Raw genomic sequence first — 18,445 nt, forward strand, 5'->3', positions numbered from 1 at the left:
TTTCGGCCTGTGCTCTCTGAAAGAGACAAACAGAGACTCTCAAACCTCCCTGTCTGTGGGAAAATACTCAATCACGTCAAGAATGAACAAAGTAAGAAGAGAAAAACCTGCGTGACGAACACTAAACTGAGCTCTCTGTCATCTCCGTGACAAATTCACACACAATGATGTCAAAATATAGCGAGTAAACATAGCCGGTTATGTCTTAAGTGAACGTAAACAGTTGCGTGTGTTTCATGTGTGTCAGGATCCGTGCATTCGCTCTTAAAGTGACAGCAGCCTAATATTCCTCCCGCTGTTTCTAATGTTAATCAAACTACAAAAGACAAAGATAAAATCACTCACTGCTCTTGGCTGAATAACTTTTGCAACTTTAATAAGGATGTTTAATGTATAGAGTGAAGACTATGCAGTGTTATTTTACATTTGCTTACTTTATTACATTTTTTGTACCTGAAATCTACTGTCAGACCTGGAGAGCACTAGTTGTTTAAATTAGAATAGAGAATTGTGAATATTCACTGGCATATGAAGGTTTGGGGTCATCACTTCCTTTTTTTTTTGCTAAAGCAGTAAAAAAAAAATGTTTTTTGATTTTCATAAGTCACCGGCCATTGGCAGGAGGGGAGAAAGGTTAGTTTTAGGCCCTGGATGGTTTCATTAGGAGCCTTAAACCTCAATAGACCCTTTCAATTGCACAAAAGGATCTTCACAATGACAAAAGTTCTCTAGATTATTAAAACGTTTTTCACACTAAGAAAAAAAATGGTTCTTTTTCTGAAAATGTTCACTGAAAATTAATTTGGGGAAGCAAAAATTGTTATTATAAAATTAAAATAAAATAAAATAAAATAAAATAAAAGTCCTTTTGAAACCTTTATTTTTAAGAGTGTACTAAGTTTTCATAGTTCTCCAGATGACTTGTATATATAATAGATAACTAATGAATATAATGTATGGCCTACTTTTATAGTACTTGTGTGGTGCTTTATTGTCTTTGCTTATTTTGTAGAAAGAGCAGCTTTATTGATCTACAAAATGTCTCCTTTTGATTTCTACAGAAGACATATGATTCATACAGGTTTGGATTAACATGAGGACATTACATAAATGAGGACAGAATTTCTAGTTTTGTTTAAACTACTCTTTTAAGCAAATGTCTTTGACATGATTTGAGTGTGAGAAAGAAATGGGACGAATAGGTGAGGTGGAGCAGGCTGAGAATTATGAATGCTTTCATTATAATGACTAATAGAAAGATGAATCTTGTGCTCTTGAACGCCATGGCTCTGTGGTTAGCACACTTGTTGACTTCGTGTCGTGTCTAGGTATGAATCAGCTTCACAAACAGTCTTTTCAATCACACAGTGTCATTATTTCTCTTACAATCATAGAAATACTGGGCTAAAAGTTTACAGTTCGGATATAAACACTGATGTCTACGGTGGCGATCAAATAAGAGCAAATCACCTTTTGAAAGTAACATGCCTTGAATAAAGATCGTATCAATTACGTCGTTACACCAGTAGGTGGCGACAAGTGACTGTTAAAAAATGTGTTTGTCATTGAATCGTTCATCGAAGAGATTCGTTCAAAAATACTGATTCATCCAGTAATGAGAGTCTATATAAGTGAGTCATTGAATCATTTACTCAACCCGATTGTTTTTAAATAAGTAATTTAAATGATTATTTTTGTAAATAGATGCACATTCTGGCAGAACCTCTAGTAAACTACATGTTATTTTGTTTAGTCGTCTACTTGTGGGAGAATCGTGATCTCTGTTTGAAACAAAAACATGATGATTCCCAGTTTCTCAAACGCAGATAATGACATCGTTCCTCGAGATCCTGGCGTTCCCGCTCACCTCCAGTCGTGACCTCCTGCAACGGGACGCTCGTTCTCTTCTTTCTGCTGAACGTGTCTTTCACCGACTGTCTCAGCAGAAGCCAAAATGTTAATGTGAACAGCAGCTGAGAATAAAGAGAGAGAGAGAGTGAAGAAATATTTACACTTTCCTCACAGTGTATTGAGCAACTTCAAGAGTATTATGACTGATCATGTGGTTGGATTGTGTAAAAATATAGCAAGTGACTTCAAGTTTTCCTGTTTCATTTCTCAGAATCTTCAAGCTTATTGCAGCCATCTGTATCCCAATACATAAAGCCATTTATCATACAGACACTTAACTGGAAGCAGTTACATGCAATCCTGTTACCATTTAAATTACAGTCAATCATCTTAAAGAGTTAAAATCATCCACATTCAATATCATTTATTTTCCAACTGTATCAGAGGTAAATTTAGCAGCACGTTGATCTGCCAGTGATGGGCCGCTCATGCAGAGACTCTCCTCGTGTGATGCATTTAAAAGGTAATGGACAAATGTACCTTTACAAAAGCTGGCAATGTTATTGCAGATGAAATATAACATGGATAACATTGAATAAATATATTTCCATCAGGTTAGATACTGATTATGAATCACTCAAACCCCTTTTACTTAACCGTCGGCCTCGCACATCTGCCATGTTTGTAGTTTAACACTTTTTTATTCATGATTGTAGTTCTAATCGAATCCTCGTCCAAGGCGCAATGCGTTGTGGGTAATGTTAGCCGTTATAAGTGTGCACGGATGATCACAGATTTTCCGGGTATCTTTGGAATACGCATTTCAGCATGCTATGATTTGGGAAAATGTTTAATTTCAAATACTATTTAGAACGGATAGTATGTGAATTGGGATCTTAAAGGACCGTTCCAGGTTCAATACATGTTAACCTCGACAGCATTTATGGCATATCGTTGAATATCCACAAAAAACAACTTCGACTGATCGCTTGTATTCTAAAATGAAAAATTACAATGGAAGTGAATGGGGCAAATTTTTTGGAGGGATTAAAATGCAGAAATTCGAAGCTTATGATTTTATTTAAATCTCTTACAATAATACTTCCATTAAAAGTTGCTTAATATTTGAGCTGCAAAGTTATTTTTCAATTGTAGTCTTTTAAAAAGTCTAAATGCTTCCAATACTCATTTCCCACAGAATACACACACGATACCAGCGTCTCTCTCTCTCTCTCTCTCTCTCTCTCTTTCCCTCTCTCTCTCTCTCTCTCTCTCTGACAGCGAGTGACACACAAACCCGCCTCTCCTCACTCACTCCTTTCATTTGCTCCGGATGAATATTGTTGGTGTTACAGGGCTTGAATTTCGGTGAGGGATTGCACATAATTTTACTCATTCCTGCAGATTTTGTGCTCAAACCCAAAAGTGCGGCACATAAAGCCGCCTCTCAGAACCACATTGAGCTCTTTATCGCTGTTTATTGCGCTTAAACAGACAAATACACACAAAATAATGTCAAAATGCCGGTCCTGACGAGTATTCACATAACCACAGTCAGTCCTGTTTTAAGTGAACATGAACAGTTGAGAAATAAAACGCATGTGTAACAGTGTAATGGATCCGTGCGTCCGCTCTTAAAGAGACAGCAGCCTAATAAACCTGCTGACAAATTATGAAGTAATATTAGGAATATCTATATAGCAGTTTTTCCCCATTGTATCGATGTCAAAATTATGGCCAGTGAAAATGCTGAGTGGATAGTAACGTTGGAAAACCACAAGAGACAGTGGCTGGTGAGGAAAAAAGTTAATGTCAAGCCTATTGATTTTTTTTTTTTTTTATATCAACTTTATATGCCAGTATTATATGATAATGGCAGTCGTACTAAAGCACATTTGCCAGCGCTTCACTGTCCTCACCATGGCTCCCAGGCGCAGACAGGGGTAATGCGCTCGGTCCAGGCCCAGCTGGCGCAGGCTCATGGTGCCGATGTGCTGGGGAAGCTCGCTCTCCAGGTCCATGGCCCACACATACTGAAGCCCACAGAGAGCCACGCCATACAGGAGGATAAAGGGCGAGCAGAGAGCGGCGAAGCGCTGACGAGCCCGGAGCATCCAGATCAGACACGACCACAGCAGAAGCACAAACGTCAGCCAGCTGTGGTACGTTATACTCCACACCTGCAAGAGGACAACACACTTACACTTATGCATTTGGCACACGCTTTTATCCAAAGCAACTTACATTGCATTTCAAGATACACATTTACATTCTTATCAGGTCTTGCTTTCCCGGGGAATCAAACCCATGACCTTGACGTTGCAAGCGCCAATACTCTACTGTTTGAGCTACAGGAAAACTCAAGAACGGTGAACACAGGGACAAACTAGAAGGTCATCTTTAGATCGAATAGAATGGAAATGGGAGAAACTGAACGTGTGTGTGTGTGTGTGTGGCTTGGCAGTTTGGTCAAAATGGGTCCAAATAAAGGCCCCGATAAACTCACAGCGAAGTTCTCTTTCGTTCTTCGCTTAGGAGTAAACAGAAGTTTGAAATATACACTGCAAAAAAACGCTTTTCTTTAATTAGTATTTTTGTCTTGTATCCAGTCCAAATATCAAACAATTCTTAAATCAAGATGCATTTGCTAGATGAGTAAAATGCCATAAGATATTATGTCTTGTTTTCCGGGGGAATTAATCAAAATTAAGTGAGTTTATGCTTAAAAAAAGCAAAATTATCTGCCAATAGGGTGAGAGAAATTATGTTCATTCAAACAGAAACAAGATTATTTTTCTTACCCCATTTGCAGGTCATTTTGCTTGTTTTAAGCAAAAACTCGCTTCAATTTCCTCAGAAAACAAGACTTAGGGGCCCTATTTTAACGATCTGAAGCGCAAGTATCAAGCGTGAAACGCAAGTAACTTTGTGGGCGGATCTCGCAAATCTAAAATGGGTTGGTCTGAAGTCGCTACATTACTCATAGGTGTGGTTTGGGCGTAACGTGAAATAAACCAATCAGAGCGTCATCTCACATTCCCTTTAAGAGCAGGCGCGCTTGTTCCATGGCAGATTGCTATTATATTGGCGGATTTGCCAGGAGCGGTTCACAGCCGAGGAGACCGACGCTCTCGTCACGGCCGTAAAAGAGATAAGTTACATTGAAATGGAGAAACCCACCCAAATTAGCTTCAGTTAAACAGGTGTATGATAATTTGGGTAAATGTGTAAGCTAGATGTATACTTTTATAATAAATTGTCTATCTATCTATTGTAATAATGTATGATTTGCAAAAATGAAAACTGCTGCTTCTGTGTAGATGAGAGAATCAAAGTGTATGCGCGTTGTGCACACGCTACATTGATTATGGCCAAGCATGCGCCCTTAAAATAGCATATGAATAACATGCGCAACGCGCCACTGACTTTAAACAATTTTTTTCCTGGTTAGTGGCGCAATTGTTTTCTAAACCTGCAAAATAGCATGAAGGAACGTTTGCGCTGGAACACGCCTCCTCTTTACGCTGAACCGCCCCCGGGAGCGCAAGTGTATTTCCCAACTTACCGACGTGCGTCTGTGGAGGGAAAAGTCCGCTGTGCGTCGGGTGCAAAATAGGAATGATACATGCGTCGCTGTACAGAGTCAATTGCGCTGGGTGCAAGATAGGGCCCTTAATGTCTAATGTCATTTTACTACTTTAGTAAATTCATCTTGATTTAAGAAATGTTGGATATTTGGACTGGAAACAAGACAAAAACACTAAGAAAAGCATGTTTTGCAGTGTAAATAAGCAGCGGATTACTTTTAGCGAACATCCCGACACCGTCCACACTGATGAGAGCGATGTTTAGATGAATATGTAAATATGTTCTGCACGCTTTCCTCTCAGTAACACGATAAACACAACAGAAAAGTCAGCGGTGAGAAAACAGCGGTTCAGAAAGCATCTGACCATAGAGATGTGGAGATGTTTGAGCCAGCTCTGAGACTCAGCACTACAGTGAAGCCACGCTGATTTATACAGCACTTTATACAATAGATTGCTTTAAATCAAGCATTAAAAAGCATTTAGATGAAATGTTAGAAAACAGTGTCAGTGTCTCTTTCAACTAGAATTACAGCTTCAGTTAATTAATCCTCAAAGGCGGAGCCTCAGAGCCACACCCACTTATTACATCATCACCACACTGACCAATGGGAGTTCAGAGGCGTTTACCAGCCAGAACAAAAAAATTTCCGAAAGTTTACTCTGGCAAGCTGTTTCAAATTTCCAAAACGAGCTTAGTTTTGGCCTGATTTAGTTTGAAACGATGTCACACCAGTGCGTTCTTCAATTCAGCTTTAAGTATATCGGGTCTTTATAATAATCCTACAGCAGGGATGATGTTTTTTGTAGCCCAAAACCCAGTTACGTGTTCGCATTTGGATGGATGGATGGATGGATGGATGGATGGATATAGATTTGTGAATGTTTGTTTTACCATCATGGCGATTAGGGCACAAATATAACTCTGTTGTAAGATCATCCGTCCCACCAGACGAAGAGGATTATCAGCCGAAGACTCTCCAGCAGTTCCTGCACACACACATCACAAACACACACACACACCACAGGGTCAGGCTCATAAACACACACTTCAGTGTGAACTGTTGTCTTCTGTACGTGTAAATACAAAAATAATGAACATTTCTTCCCCTACCCGTGTCATGTTGGCTTGAGCCGTTGGTCGCGGGCTCTTTAGAGAAATGTGTTTCCGACAGAGGAGAGTCTCCCGCGGTGAGAAGCGTTTGCTAAACCAGACAAACAGCAAACATGATTCATTCACAGAAGGTCTGACACACAGGGGTGGTATAACGCCCTTTACACAAGATGTAAAATAAGTCTCTGATGTCCCCAGAGTGTGTATGTGAAGTTTTAGCTAAAATACCCCACAGATATTTTTATATAGCATGTTAAAATTGTCACTTTTTGAGGGTGAGCAAAAACACACCGTTTTTGTGTGTATCCCTTTAAATGCAAATGAGCTGCTGCTCCCGGCACAGGGGGCGGAGCTTCAAAAGTAATGAGTGACATAATTTAAATGATTGCATATTTTCAATTCAAAATGATGAAATCACAATAAAAAAGTTGAGTATATTGCATCACTGCACGTTCCTGTGGGTCGTTAAACATGTCGTCAAATATTAAACGTTTAGCTTATATATTACCACACACGCACTTTCACAGTAAAAACTAGAAGCGTCACGATGGAATTCACACTCATCTGTGAACATTAAGCCCCGCCTTCTTTGATCTGATTGGCCATCCTTTTGACATTGACAAGTGCTGTTAGACCACTAAATGTACATTTTTAATGGTCTGCCATCTTACATCCTACAACAAACTGAGTGGCAGCATTAACAAATATTATTAACAAATATTAAGGGGGACAATATGGCCAATTTTAATCATTACACACGTAATTGCCTCAGTGGCCCTCAAAACAGAGCAGTGAAGCTCCTGCTATAGTTTGATATTGGTGTGTGTGTGTGTGTGTGTGTGTGTGCGTTGGTGCGACCTGATTATGAGGACAAAAACCATGGATACATACCGACTCTATGAGGACATGCCGTAACTACGAGGACAGCACTAATGTCCTCATAAGTCGAGCAGTGTAGAAAGGCTTATCAGGCTGCGCCTAACCACCTCCCGCTTTTTCTCAATATGTCCTTATAAATCCGTTGTACCCGTTTTTCAGTGTGTGCCAGTGTATGCTCAGAGTGTTTAATCTCCCTCTATGTGAAATTCGACGTTACTGCAGTATCATACACATTTCATACACCCACAACCACGCCCAAGCGCGATTCATTGGTGGAACGCTGGAATCCTCGTCAGTGATTGGCTGCTGGAATCCTCGTCAGTGATTGGCTGCATTTCACATCCGTCAAAGTCAGCGCGCCTGCGCCTCTGATCTTCTATCGCAGACGTGTGGTGTGACGGTGTGATTAATCAGAAGATTAATCATCATAATGAAAGATTAATTAGCAGAATTCGAGCGAAGTTGACGAGCTATAGTGGGAGATTTTCACTTTATCACGAGGAAGGTAAGTGCGTTTATTTATATATTCTACCTTTATGGAGTTAAGTGTCATGAGTCAGACAGTTTTAAATAACGTTAGTTACATTACTTTAAACGTGGCCACTAATCGGGCTAATATAAGTCCATAAGCAGTTAAAATGGCGTCTCCAAACAACTTGCACATGCTATTCACGTTTTTTGTTTTGTTTGGTACTTAAACGAAATTCTCTTGTTGTTCATATAGACGCATACAAGTATTAGTATTAGTTGATGAAAGATACATCTCCATGGATGCTTGAGAGAATTAATTAACATTTTGAAATGAATCAAATGTTGTCATCATGATGACTGGTAAAGTTGAGTGGATGAATTTACAGTATAATACAGTAAGATACAGAAATATATGAAATAAACAGAAACGAAACTAATGTAAAAGTATACTTTCATTAATGTAACGTTACTGTCATTAGAATGACTTGGAAAAAATATTTAGTTGATTCATTTTAGGGCTGGATATTAGCAGACATTTTATGATTCCATTCAATTTTAATTCACATGCTGTCGATTCTATTTCCAATTCGATTTTACATTTATTATTTTAATGTAAATCAGGTGTAATACATGTAACATTTTCTAAAACTTTCTCTCTTTAGTTATTTTTTCTAAGTAACGAGTTTAGCTTCGTTTGATCTAAGGCGCCACATTAAAGAGTGATAAAATGGTATTAAAATGGACTGAATTTGAAATCGGAGACTGTTTCTTATCAAAAGTAACAAGCCTCAAAACCTCACTTATCAACTTTATGTGTAAAATGTTGTATTTATTGATATAGACTACAGTCTGACAATAATGTACTGTATATAAAGCATCTATCTATCTATCTATCTATCTATCTATCTATCTATCTTTATAAATACATACTAATTATGTTGTCTGGAATGTTTTCAGTCAACATGTTTAGAAAGAAGAGAATAAAACCTGAGCAGGATGCAAAAGAACACATATTGTCGGGCAAAGACAAAGCCTTCATTGAGGGACGACAAATCAACACATTCAAAGGTAAATTGTGCACCACAAGGCAATTTGACTATGTTCAGACTGCAGGCAAATCAAATCATAAAGTAGGCATGCACTTGTAAGAATGAAAAGTAGGCCTATTGCTGGCAGTCTGGACATGATCTTTCACATTCACACATTTTACCCTTGGGTAAGTCGCTCATTTTCATTAAGGTTAAGAGATGAAAAAAAAAAAACTTTAAACAATTTTTTTATTATTATTATTTTAAAATAAATACTTAAAACTATGTATACAGAGAATAGTGTAACCAAATTCAACTAGTAGGCTATATCACAGTGAAAACCAATGCTTGATTTTTTTATTTTTATTTCCTGCACCTCATATTACATTACACAGTTTTACAGGATTTAACTCTTTAAAAGGATAGGTTGGTTAGCTGTGTAACATATAGGTGCACTTGGATTCATGTTTTATTTGTATTATTATATATTATTTTGCCCTTTTAGGGAGAGGTGTGTTTGCACTTTAGCACATTGAACCATCCACCTTTGTTGTTGAATACCGTGGGATTCTCTCTCAAAGTAAACATGTTAAAGATGTACAAGGCAACTACTTGTTTGACTTCACATGGAATGGAACACGTTATTGGTAAGCTGGCTGTTTCTTTTTTGGTTTATTTATTTTTAGTTCATATTCAGAGCAAACTAGTTGCATGTAATTCTAATAAAAACAGTTATGATTATGATTATTATTATTACAATATAGGGCTGCACGATTTGGGGAAAATGTCATATTGCGATTGAGGTCAATATTGCAATTGGAATATGCGATTGCGATATAATAAACAAATGGTTTCATGAGTCAACTTGCTTGGATCTAAAGCAAAATGCACACACAGAATAGTGATAATTCTGAAATGTGTATTTCTCAACTCAAACTAGCAACAACAACTAAATGATTGATAACATCTAAGCCATTGATGTCTGGATATAAATAAATCCATGATGACAATATGATGCAGATTATTTAAAACAATTCTGCATGTCTGCTTTGTGCACGACGGATCCATGAAAGGGACACTAGATATTTAGACTTTGGTTGATACTAGAATTAGTTGCGGTGACCAATTGGCAAACATCCTTGCCTCAGTGTTGTACCTGTCTTTCTCATAATTACAGGAATTGTGTGACGAGACATCAGTGGCTGTGACTGAATGCAGTGTGAATCCTTCCTCATCAGTGAAACAGAAAGTAAGTGAGCGCATGTTCCTTCATTGTTTTCTTCTCTTTGACACAGGCAATGTTAAGTGTAGGATGGTTGGGCATCATACTAGACTGGCTGACGTGGACTGTCGTTTTAAAGACGCTGTTGTGACATCTCAAATTCGAGTAAAATGTACCTTGCTCGGTTCATTCATTTTCATAACTCGTGCGTTGGGGGATGGGCATGACACTGACCTGAAATGTAAGGACAGTTCTTCACTACGAGGACCGTCATGTCAGGGATAGGGTTTGAGGAAAAGATGTTGCTTTGGGTATGTGCCGGCTGCTTCTTTATGTGGATAAGCTGTAGACCCAATATGCACACTTTTCAATCTGGATATGCTTTGTGACTTTCAGTCACAGAGACGTAAACAGTTAAGGCCCATTCACACCAACCATAACTGTGTTAGGGTCCAACCAGCAGACGGTAATGTTCTGTTTATTGTGATCGCATCTTTGACTGCTGCTTATATACTGAAGCATGTTATAGCAGAATTGATTCCGATTGGCTGTCAATTAAGCAATGTATCGCAATACAAAAATGCAACAATATATATTGTGGAAAGTGACAATATGTATTGTGTATAGTACACCCAAAATAAAAATTACTGTGTGAGGGGAAACAATCAAGTTTACAGAGTTCGTGTCAATACTACATTAAACTACTATATATATATATATATATATATATATATATATATATATATATATATATATATATATATATATATATATATATATATATATATATATATATATATATATATATATATTAATATAATATATTAATATAATAATATAATGCAGTGGGGGAATATTTGTGGGTCCTGATAATGCCAAATGTCTTTTGTTACCAGTGAAAAGTGGCCTACATTAATTTAAATATATCTAGTTGGTGACAGAGTGCAAGCATATTTGTCTAAAACAGGGTTCACCAATCTCGGTCCTGGAGGGCCGCTGTCCTGCAGAGTTTAGCTCCAACCCCAATTAAACGCACCTGAACCAGCTAATCAAGGTCTAACTAGGCATACTAGAAACTTTCAGCAGGTGTGTTGGAGCTGGTTGGAGCTAAACTCTGCAGGGACAGGGGCCCTCCAGGACCGAGATTGGTGAACCCTGGTCTAAAACAAATCTGTTAGCCTATTCATTTCCTCCCCCAATGTTTTGCAAATTAGGCATTTTAATCAACAGTTTAAAAAAAAAAGTTACCCTTTTACCACGTCTTGGAGTATCTCTATAATATCGTATCGTGATATGTATCGAATCGTGACATGAGGGTATCGTTACACCCCTACTGCCAATGTTTCTAGCGTTTCTCAGCTGGTAAAATCGTTCTGAAAGTGATTTTTTTTGTTTTTGTTTCTCTGTGGTGTTATCGTGTAAGCTGTGGTGTAGACTCTGCTATTCTTTAATACTGAGAGGATTTTTTAGGCCTATAATTTAGTAGATATATAGTTTTTAGTTTGAACAGTCCTTTTTTAGTTGGTAAAATTCATCCTGTCCTCAGCTAGCGGTGAGGGGTTTGCGTTTAGGGAGATTTTCTTGTCTAATATCTGCATTTTAGGGGGGAAAGCATAAACAACATCTGCGTTCATACTAGGGATGTCAATTTTCACAAATTCCCATGATCGATCGTCGTTTAAATTAACGATCAATTAATCGATTAATCGTTAGCCTTAATACTGCGATATGCGTCACCTGCAGTGGCTATGAGAGCATGACAGGGTCTGCAAATGCTGCTCAAAACGCTATGTTCCTCACCAAATCAATTAGAATAGTTTTCAATATAAATAAAGGGCTAGTAGGATTGTAAAATGTTTCGATGTGATTGATAATTAAATTAATTATTTAATAATCAAATATAACTACTAATACAACGTGTCACCAACGCCGCCTCATATGCGCTTAGAATGTGTGACCGTTGTGGACGCGCTCTTCCTGGAACAACTGCACGCGCTGAATGAATCTGCTACCATTAAACTGGAGCACTTTGCTAGCACGTTATTTATCTAAAAAAAACGCATCCTATATGAGATTAATCCGATATATTCAGGGCTTGAATTTCGGCACGGGATTGCGGGTATTGCGCATATTTTGTATCATTCCCGCAGGTCTCCCATTTATAATGCGGGAAATTCCCGCAAACATTGATTCACTTTAGCATGTAGGTTGTATTAGTAAATTAATCCACACAGATTGTAAAATCAAATCAGTCATTTTAAAACTGTCTGCGAGACGCAATTTCACAAACGTGTGAAACGAGTGATTCAGCGGCGCTGCGTCTTCTATCTCTCGTCTCTCATATGGGTTGCACAAGGTAATTGTTAAGCGCGCAGCAGGCGGCGATAATACACTCTCGCATTTCGGGAGTCGGGATAGACGGAATTGTCACTTGCATAATCGGGCCAGCATTGCATCACGAGTAACTAAAGTTTACCATTTGCACGTCTTTTTAAGTCTCACCAGTTTAAACCTCCTCACAAACAGCTCGCGGGTAACAAAAGTTATTTTTCGTGGATTATATCGCTTAAACAGTCAAAAACATAAGAAAATTATGTCAATTTCGGTCTTTCGGTCAGTGATATCCTCTAAACACAGTCGGTTGTTATGTCTTAAGCATAAATCGCACGTGACCGTATAATCAATGAAAACAGGATCCGTGCATTAGCTCTTAAAGCAGCACTCAGTAGCTTCGGGATTTCTTCGCTGTATTCTCGCTTTTTGCTCGCAGGTTTCTCTCTAGAGCTCCCCCCACAGCTTCGGAATAGATATTTGACAACACTGTTGTAAAAACTCTTTGGCGATTCTCAGACACCAGAGGCTAGTAGATCAACGACATCAAAGCAGATGGGACATTCTTTAAAACGTCTTCTTCATTCGGGTTCGAACAGCGTGAGGGAGCGCAGACAGCATTTTAGCAGATTTCTTTTGGCCGTAAATAGAGGTCGACCGATATGGTTTTTTTCAGGCCGATGCCGATGCCGATCTTTTGAAATCCGGGTCGGCCGATGGCCGATTAATGCTGCCGATTTATTTTGGCCGATATTTGGCCGATTATGTGCTTGTTTTTAACCTCTATTTGAAAGATAAAATGTAACACAAATAATTACTTAAGATAGACAAAATTTCTCAACAAAAACATTTATTGAACACTTTACCAATCTGCACTTGTACAAAAGACAAAAAGAACTTGAGATATGTGTGGTAATTGTACCTGAATGAATTGAAAATTAATTTGCTACTAATTTCAGATTAATATATTTGTTTTCCTTAACATTTTAATTAACAGTAACTTAAACACTTTGCAGTTTGAATGATGTCCTGATAAACAAAATGACAGAGTATGTTTTTATGTTTCCACTGTTCGATCGCGCCCGCGCCTCACACACACACACACAGCGTTTGCACACAAATATAAGTAAACACTTTGCGACTTTAAACACACGCGACTTTTCGATCTCGATCGCGCCTCTCTCTCTCTCTCTCTCTCTCTCTCTCTCTCTCTCTCTCTCTCTCTCTCTCTCTCTCTCTCACACACACACACAACATATTCCAGGCTTCCAGCATTGCAATCTTTACATTGCAGCCGGAGCTAAAGCGGAGCTACAGATTAGGCGTCCCTAAAGAACTCGCGTATCTAACAGTAGTTCCGCATTACTTTGCACGCGACTTTTATTTATTTTTATAGCGTATTCTCCGTGGAAATGTATACACCGAACCGTGACGCCTGTACCGTTTCGGTTCAATACGAATACATGTACCGTTCCACCCCTAGTCTACAGTGAAATACAGTCACACATTACACTACTGTTTGGCCAGCATTTTAACCGTGTTTAATCCAGCTAGCTAACGGAATGCTAAAGTTAACTGCTGACTAGTGTCAAGTGCAGCGAAGCGATGTTTCTGTTATTCTAACGTCCGTTTTCAGAGTATCCAAGAGAAGCACAGGCATAACAGTAGCACTGATATGAAGCACAGAAATGCGCGTTGATATTCGGTCCGGTAAATAACGGTCGTTAAGGCACCAGTGCCGTATTAGCTCCGGGTCTGTCTGTAGCTACCCAACCCTAGCGACAACGACGCTAGTAAAGCAAAGCCAGTCCTTCACTATATAGTTGGTCTCTTTTTTTTATTACTTATTTCTCTGCATTGAGTGACAACCCTTTCAAATATAAGACACACAAACAGAACAAATAAAAGTCTCAGATTCACTGTCTGTAAATATTTGCTTACTTATTGTGACATGATAACAACCCTTCTGCTGTGCTAATGCAACCTCAACTACGCTATCAATTTCAAAGTAGCCGAACGTCATGTCGCCTATTCATGTTTTTTCTCTAAGTTGGCAGTAACATATCAAAAGTTTTTAATTAAATATAAAAGAGTGTTCTCCAAGGAACTTAGCTCCTTCCTTAAGCACTGGATGAGGTCTGCTCACTCTGCTGGAGAATGACTCTAGGCGCGGCGTGCGTCGAACGCGTGTTCCACAACAACAACAACACTAGGCTGCCCACAGATGCGCCTGCCTAATAATCGGCTTGATACACTTGGACATTGGCCGATGCCGATTATGTTAAAAATGCAAAAAATCGGCCGATCAATCGGCCGGCCGATGAATCGGTCGACCTCTAGCCGTAAAGCAATTGTTTACATCGCGAGACCTGATATCACGCGAGACTTCCTGACGCGGCGGCCGCGGCCCGCCGGCTTAAAGTTGCAAGTGCGGATTTTCCGCTCACGGGCACCAGGGGGGTGCGAGACGACCACCATTCAACCCGAAATAAGTAATATAACCATTCCAATGACTCCGAAGCTGTTCAGTTAAGGTAAAAAAGTTACTTAGTTCACCTTTAAAGGGACAGCAGCCATTTGTCTGTCATTAATTTGTTTGTCAAAACAACAAAACATAGCTTTAATTTTAAGGAATCAGGATTGATAGCCTATGTATTTAATTTAATCAGGACTAAAATACTACCTAGTGTTATTTTACATTTGATTACTTTTTTCAGTCTCTGCGCAGTATTTCTGAATACTAGTTTTAGACCTAAGCAAAAACTTCTTTTTTTCTCTTTATTGGTATCTTTATTCTATTGTATTTATTTGTGCTACTTTTTTCAATTTAATTCAAAGATTGAAATCAAGCTTCCTTGAGCTGTGTAAATTCTTAAGAACAAAATTACCCCATTGTAAAAATGCAATGAGTAAGCCTACATTTAGGCGAGATAAATGTAAAAAAGAAAAAGTCTAAACTCCCCCCTCAAATTAAAAATCCCCCCCATAAGAATCACCTAAGGGGGGATTTCCCCCCCATTTTCCAAAATGAAATTCAGGCACTGTTATTCAAAATAAACATAATATTACAAATTATATCTGCACAAAATGACGCAAATTCATTCACAAGTGAACTTGAACTAAGTTACGTGCCATTCATTCAGAACTACTCATGTTGTGGATGTGGACGCGGTCTTCCTGGAGCAACGCGACATGGCAACTAAACCCAAATAATTCACAATGTTTTATTACAATATTGTTCTCTTTTAGGGATGTCAATTTTCTCAAATTCCCATGATCGATCGTCATTTAAATTAATGATCAATTAATCGATTAATCGTTAGCCGTAATACTGCCATATGCGTCTACTGCAGTGGCTATGGCCAACAGCATGACAGGGTCTGCAAATGCTGCTAAAAACGCTATGTTCCTCACCAAATCAATAATGGTTATAAATATAAATAAAGGGCTAGTAGGATTGTAAAAATGTTTTATGTGATTGCTAATTAAATTAATTATTCAAACTACTAATACAACGTGTCACCAACGCCTCGTATGCGCTTAGAATGTGTGACAGTTGTGGACGCGCTCTTCCTGGAACAACTGCACGCGCTGAATGAATCTGCTACCGTTAAACTGGAGCACCTTGCTAGCACATTATTTATCTAAAAGAAATGCATCCTATATGAGATAAATCAGATATATTCAAAATAAACATAATATTACAAATTATATCTGCACAAAATGACGCAAATTCATGCACAAGTGAACTTGAACTATTACGTGCCATTCATTCAGAACTACTCATGTTGTGGACGCACTTTTCCTGGAGCAACGCGGCGACACGGCAACTAAACCCAAATAATTCACAATGTTTTATTACAATATTGTTCTCTTTATAATGTTATGTAATATTACAGTCCCAATAGTCGTTATTAGTCGTGCACTGCCGTTTGAGCTGCGCGCGCTGAAGCTGACGCTTTACTACAGAGTTAATTCTTAACCAAATGCATCCAATATGAGATAAATCAGATATAGATAGGCCTACAGAAAAGAAACAGTATTACAACTTACATTTGCACAAAACAAAAGGCTGCGAATGCAGACGCAAACTTCTAGTCATGATGAAGGTGTAAAATGGTCCCAAACATAACTCCGGCGCGCTCGCTTTACATGTTTCGCGGTTGAGCAGCGCGCACGCGCATGAAGACCTGCTTAATCGATGATCGATAAGTTGTATCGATTAAATGTATTATCGACAATTATTCGATCGTCGATTAATCGTTGACATCCCTAGTTCATACTAATTTGTTAAAGGGACACTCCATATCACGTGATGCTTTGCGTGAGGTTGTTGACAAATGACAGGCTGATCCGTCGTCCACGTTGGTGTGCGTCATTACGCATGAACCAAGGCTGATATTGTGGAGAGAGAGAGACGCACGGCACAGTGGTTTCGAGGGGAGAGAGAGAGACGCACAGAGAGACGCGAGTTTTGAAGAATACACAGAGAATAATGGATCATCAGAGATTGAGAAACATGGATCTAAATCAAGCGCTGGCCTTTTTTGATGCCATGGAGGATGATGGATTTTCTGGAGAAGAGAGCTTTTTGACTGATGAGGAACTAGATTACCAGGATGGTCTAGACCCTGCTGAAGAGTAAGTTCCATTTATTTATTTACTGTAAAAGTATATATAAAAAAAAAACTAATATGATAAAATATAAATTTTCTAAATATGTAAAAATAAGTTCTGTAAAAGTAGTATTTCGTTTTTCTATGTTTGTTAAAGAGTAGTAAGAGTTGTGGATTACACTTTGTCTCTCAGCCATTGTTTGTCTGCGTTTACCTAGAGATACAAACAAAGGATAGTGGGGGGTTGGTCACACCTTTTAGCTGTGGAGAGAATGTCTCAAGGATGTTGTAGTGGGGGGTTGGTCACACCTTTTGGCTGTGGAGAGAATGTCTCAAGGATGTTGTAGTGGGGGGTTGGTCACACCTTTTGGCTGTGGAGAGAATGTCTCAAGGATGTTGTAGTGGGGGGTTGGTCACACCTTTTGGCTGTGGAGAGAATGTCTCAAGGATGTTGTAGTGGGGGGTTGGTCACACCTTTTGGCTGGGGAGAGAATGTCTCAAGGATGTTGTAGTGGGGGGTTGGTCACACCTTTTGGCTGTGGAGAGAATGTCTCAAGGATGTTGTAGTGGGGGGTTGGTCACACCTTTTGGCTGTGGAGAGAATGTCTCAAGGATGTTGTAGTGGGGGGTTGGTCACACCTTTTGGCTGGGGAGAGAATGTCTCAAGGATGTTGTAGTGGGGGGTTGGTCACACCTTTTGGCTGGGGAGAGAATGTCTCAAGGATGTTGTAGTGGGGGGTTGGTCACACCTTTTGGCTGGGGAGAGAATGCTCATATTATAGCTGTGGTGGGTTGGGGGTACAGTAGCAATCTCAGCCATTGTTATCTTATGTGAGAAATCAAATACAAAAACACTAATTGATCTGATATGTATGATCTAATATTTTGCTTTATTTGTTTTACAGTCATGATAATGAAGAAGACACCAGCCCACCCACCCGAGCCAGACAGGAAAGCTCCCATTCTTCCGCTGAGGAGGGCCCTTCCACTTCTGCTGCAGCATCCCAGCAGCTGCCAGGAATAGGTCATGGACGGCTGCAGTCACGGTCTAGAGGGAGAGCGCGGTCAAGGTCAAGATCCAGATCCGGCAGCTTGAGGGGTCGACAGAGTCCTGAATCCACAAGGTCAAGATCTAGATCACCACAGCCAGCAGCCCCAACTCCATCATGGAACAGTGAGAGTCAGCCAGACATCCCTCCAGTGCCCAAAAGGTTCGTCCCAACAAGAAAGCCAGGACATCAGCTCAGCCCCACATCCATATACACACCATTGGACCTTTTCAAACTTTTTGTCAGTGACAGTGCAGCAACCACTTTGTGTAATAACATAAACACAAACGCTGCAAA

The 18,445-nt window shown here is 39.2% G+C and overlaps 1 protein-coding gene and 1 long non-coding RNA gene across 2 annotated transcripts in view; one reads left to right on the forward strand and one right to left on the reverse strand.

Moving 5' to 3' along the window:
* The window catches only part of piezo1 (piezo type mechanosensitive ion channel component 1 (Er blood group)), a 158,170-nt gene that overhangs the window by 62,277 nt on the left and 77,448 nt on the right, over positions 1 to 18,445 (reverse strand). The window contains exons 10-14 of the mRNA XM_081358792.1: positions 6,553 to 6,643; positions 6,334 to 6,428; positions 3,771 to 4,031; positions 1,868 to 1,973; positions 1 to 16 (exon numbers count right to left, since the gene is read on the reverse strand). The exon at positions 1 to 16 is cut by the window's left edge and continues 166 nt beyond it. Of these exons, the coding sequence (XP_081214918.1) occupies positions 1 to 16; positions 1,868 to 1,973; positions 3,771 to 4,031; positions 6,334 to 6,428; positions 6,553 to 6,643 (569 nt within the window). The remainder of the gene's footprint in view (positions 17 to 1,867; positions 1,974 to 3,770; positions 4,032 to 6,333; positions 6,429 to 6,552; positions 6,644 to 18,445) is intronic.
* On the forward strand, positions 9,464 to 18,056 carry LOC308686813. Its single transcript, XR_014029638.1, has 3 exons — positions 9,464 to 9,577; positions 10,108 to 10,179; positions 18,005 to 18,056. It is a non-coding gene; the product is annotated as an uncharacterized lncRNA (long non-coding RNA).

Source organism: Scardinius erythrophthalmus, assembly GCF_964197995.2.
Source record: "Scardinius erythrophthalmus genome assembly, chromosome: 2".
Lineage (NCBI taxonomy): Eukaryota > Metazoa > Chordata > Actinopteri > Cypriniformes > Leuciscidae > Scardinius > Scardinius erythrophthalmus.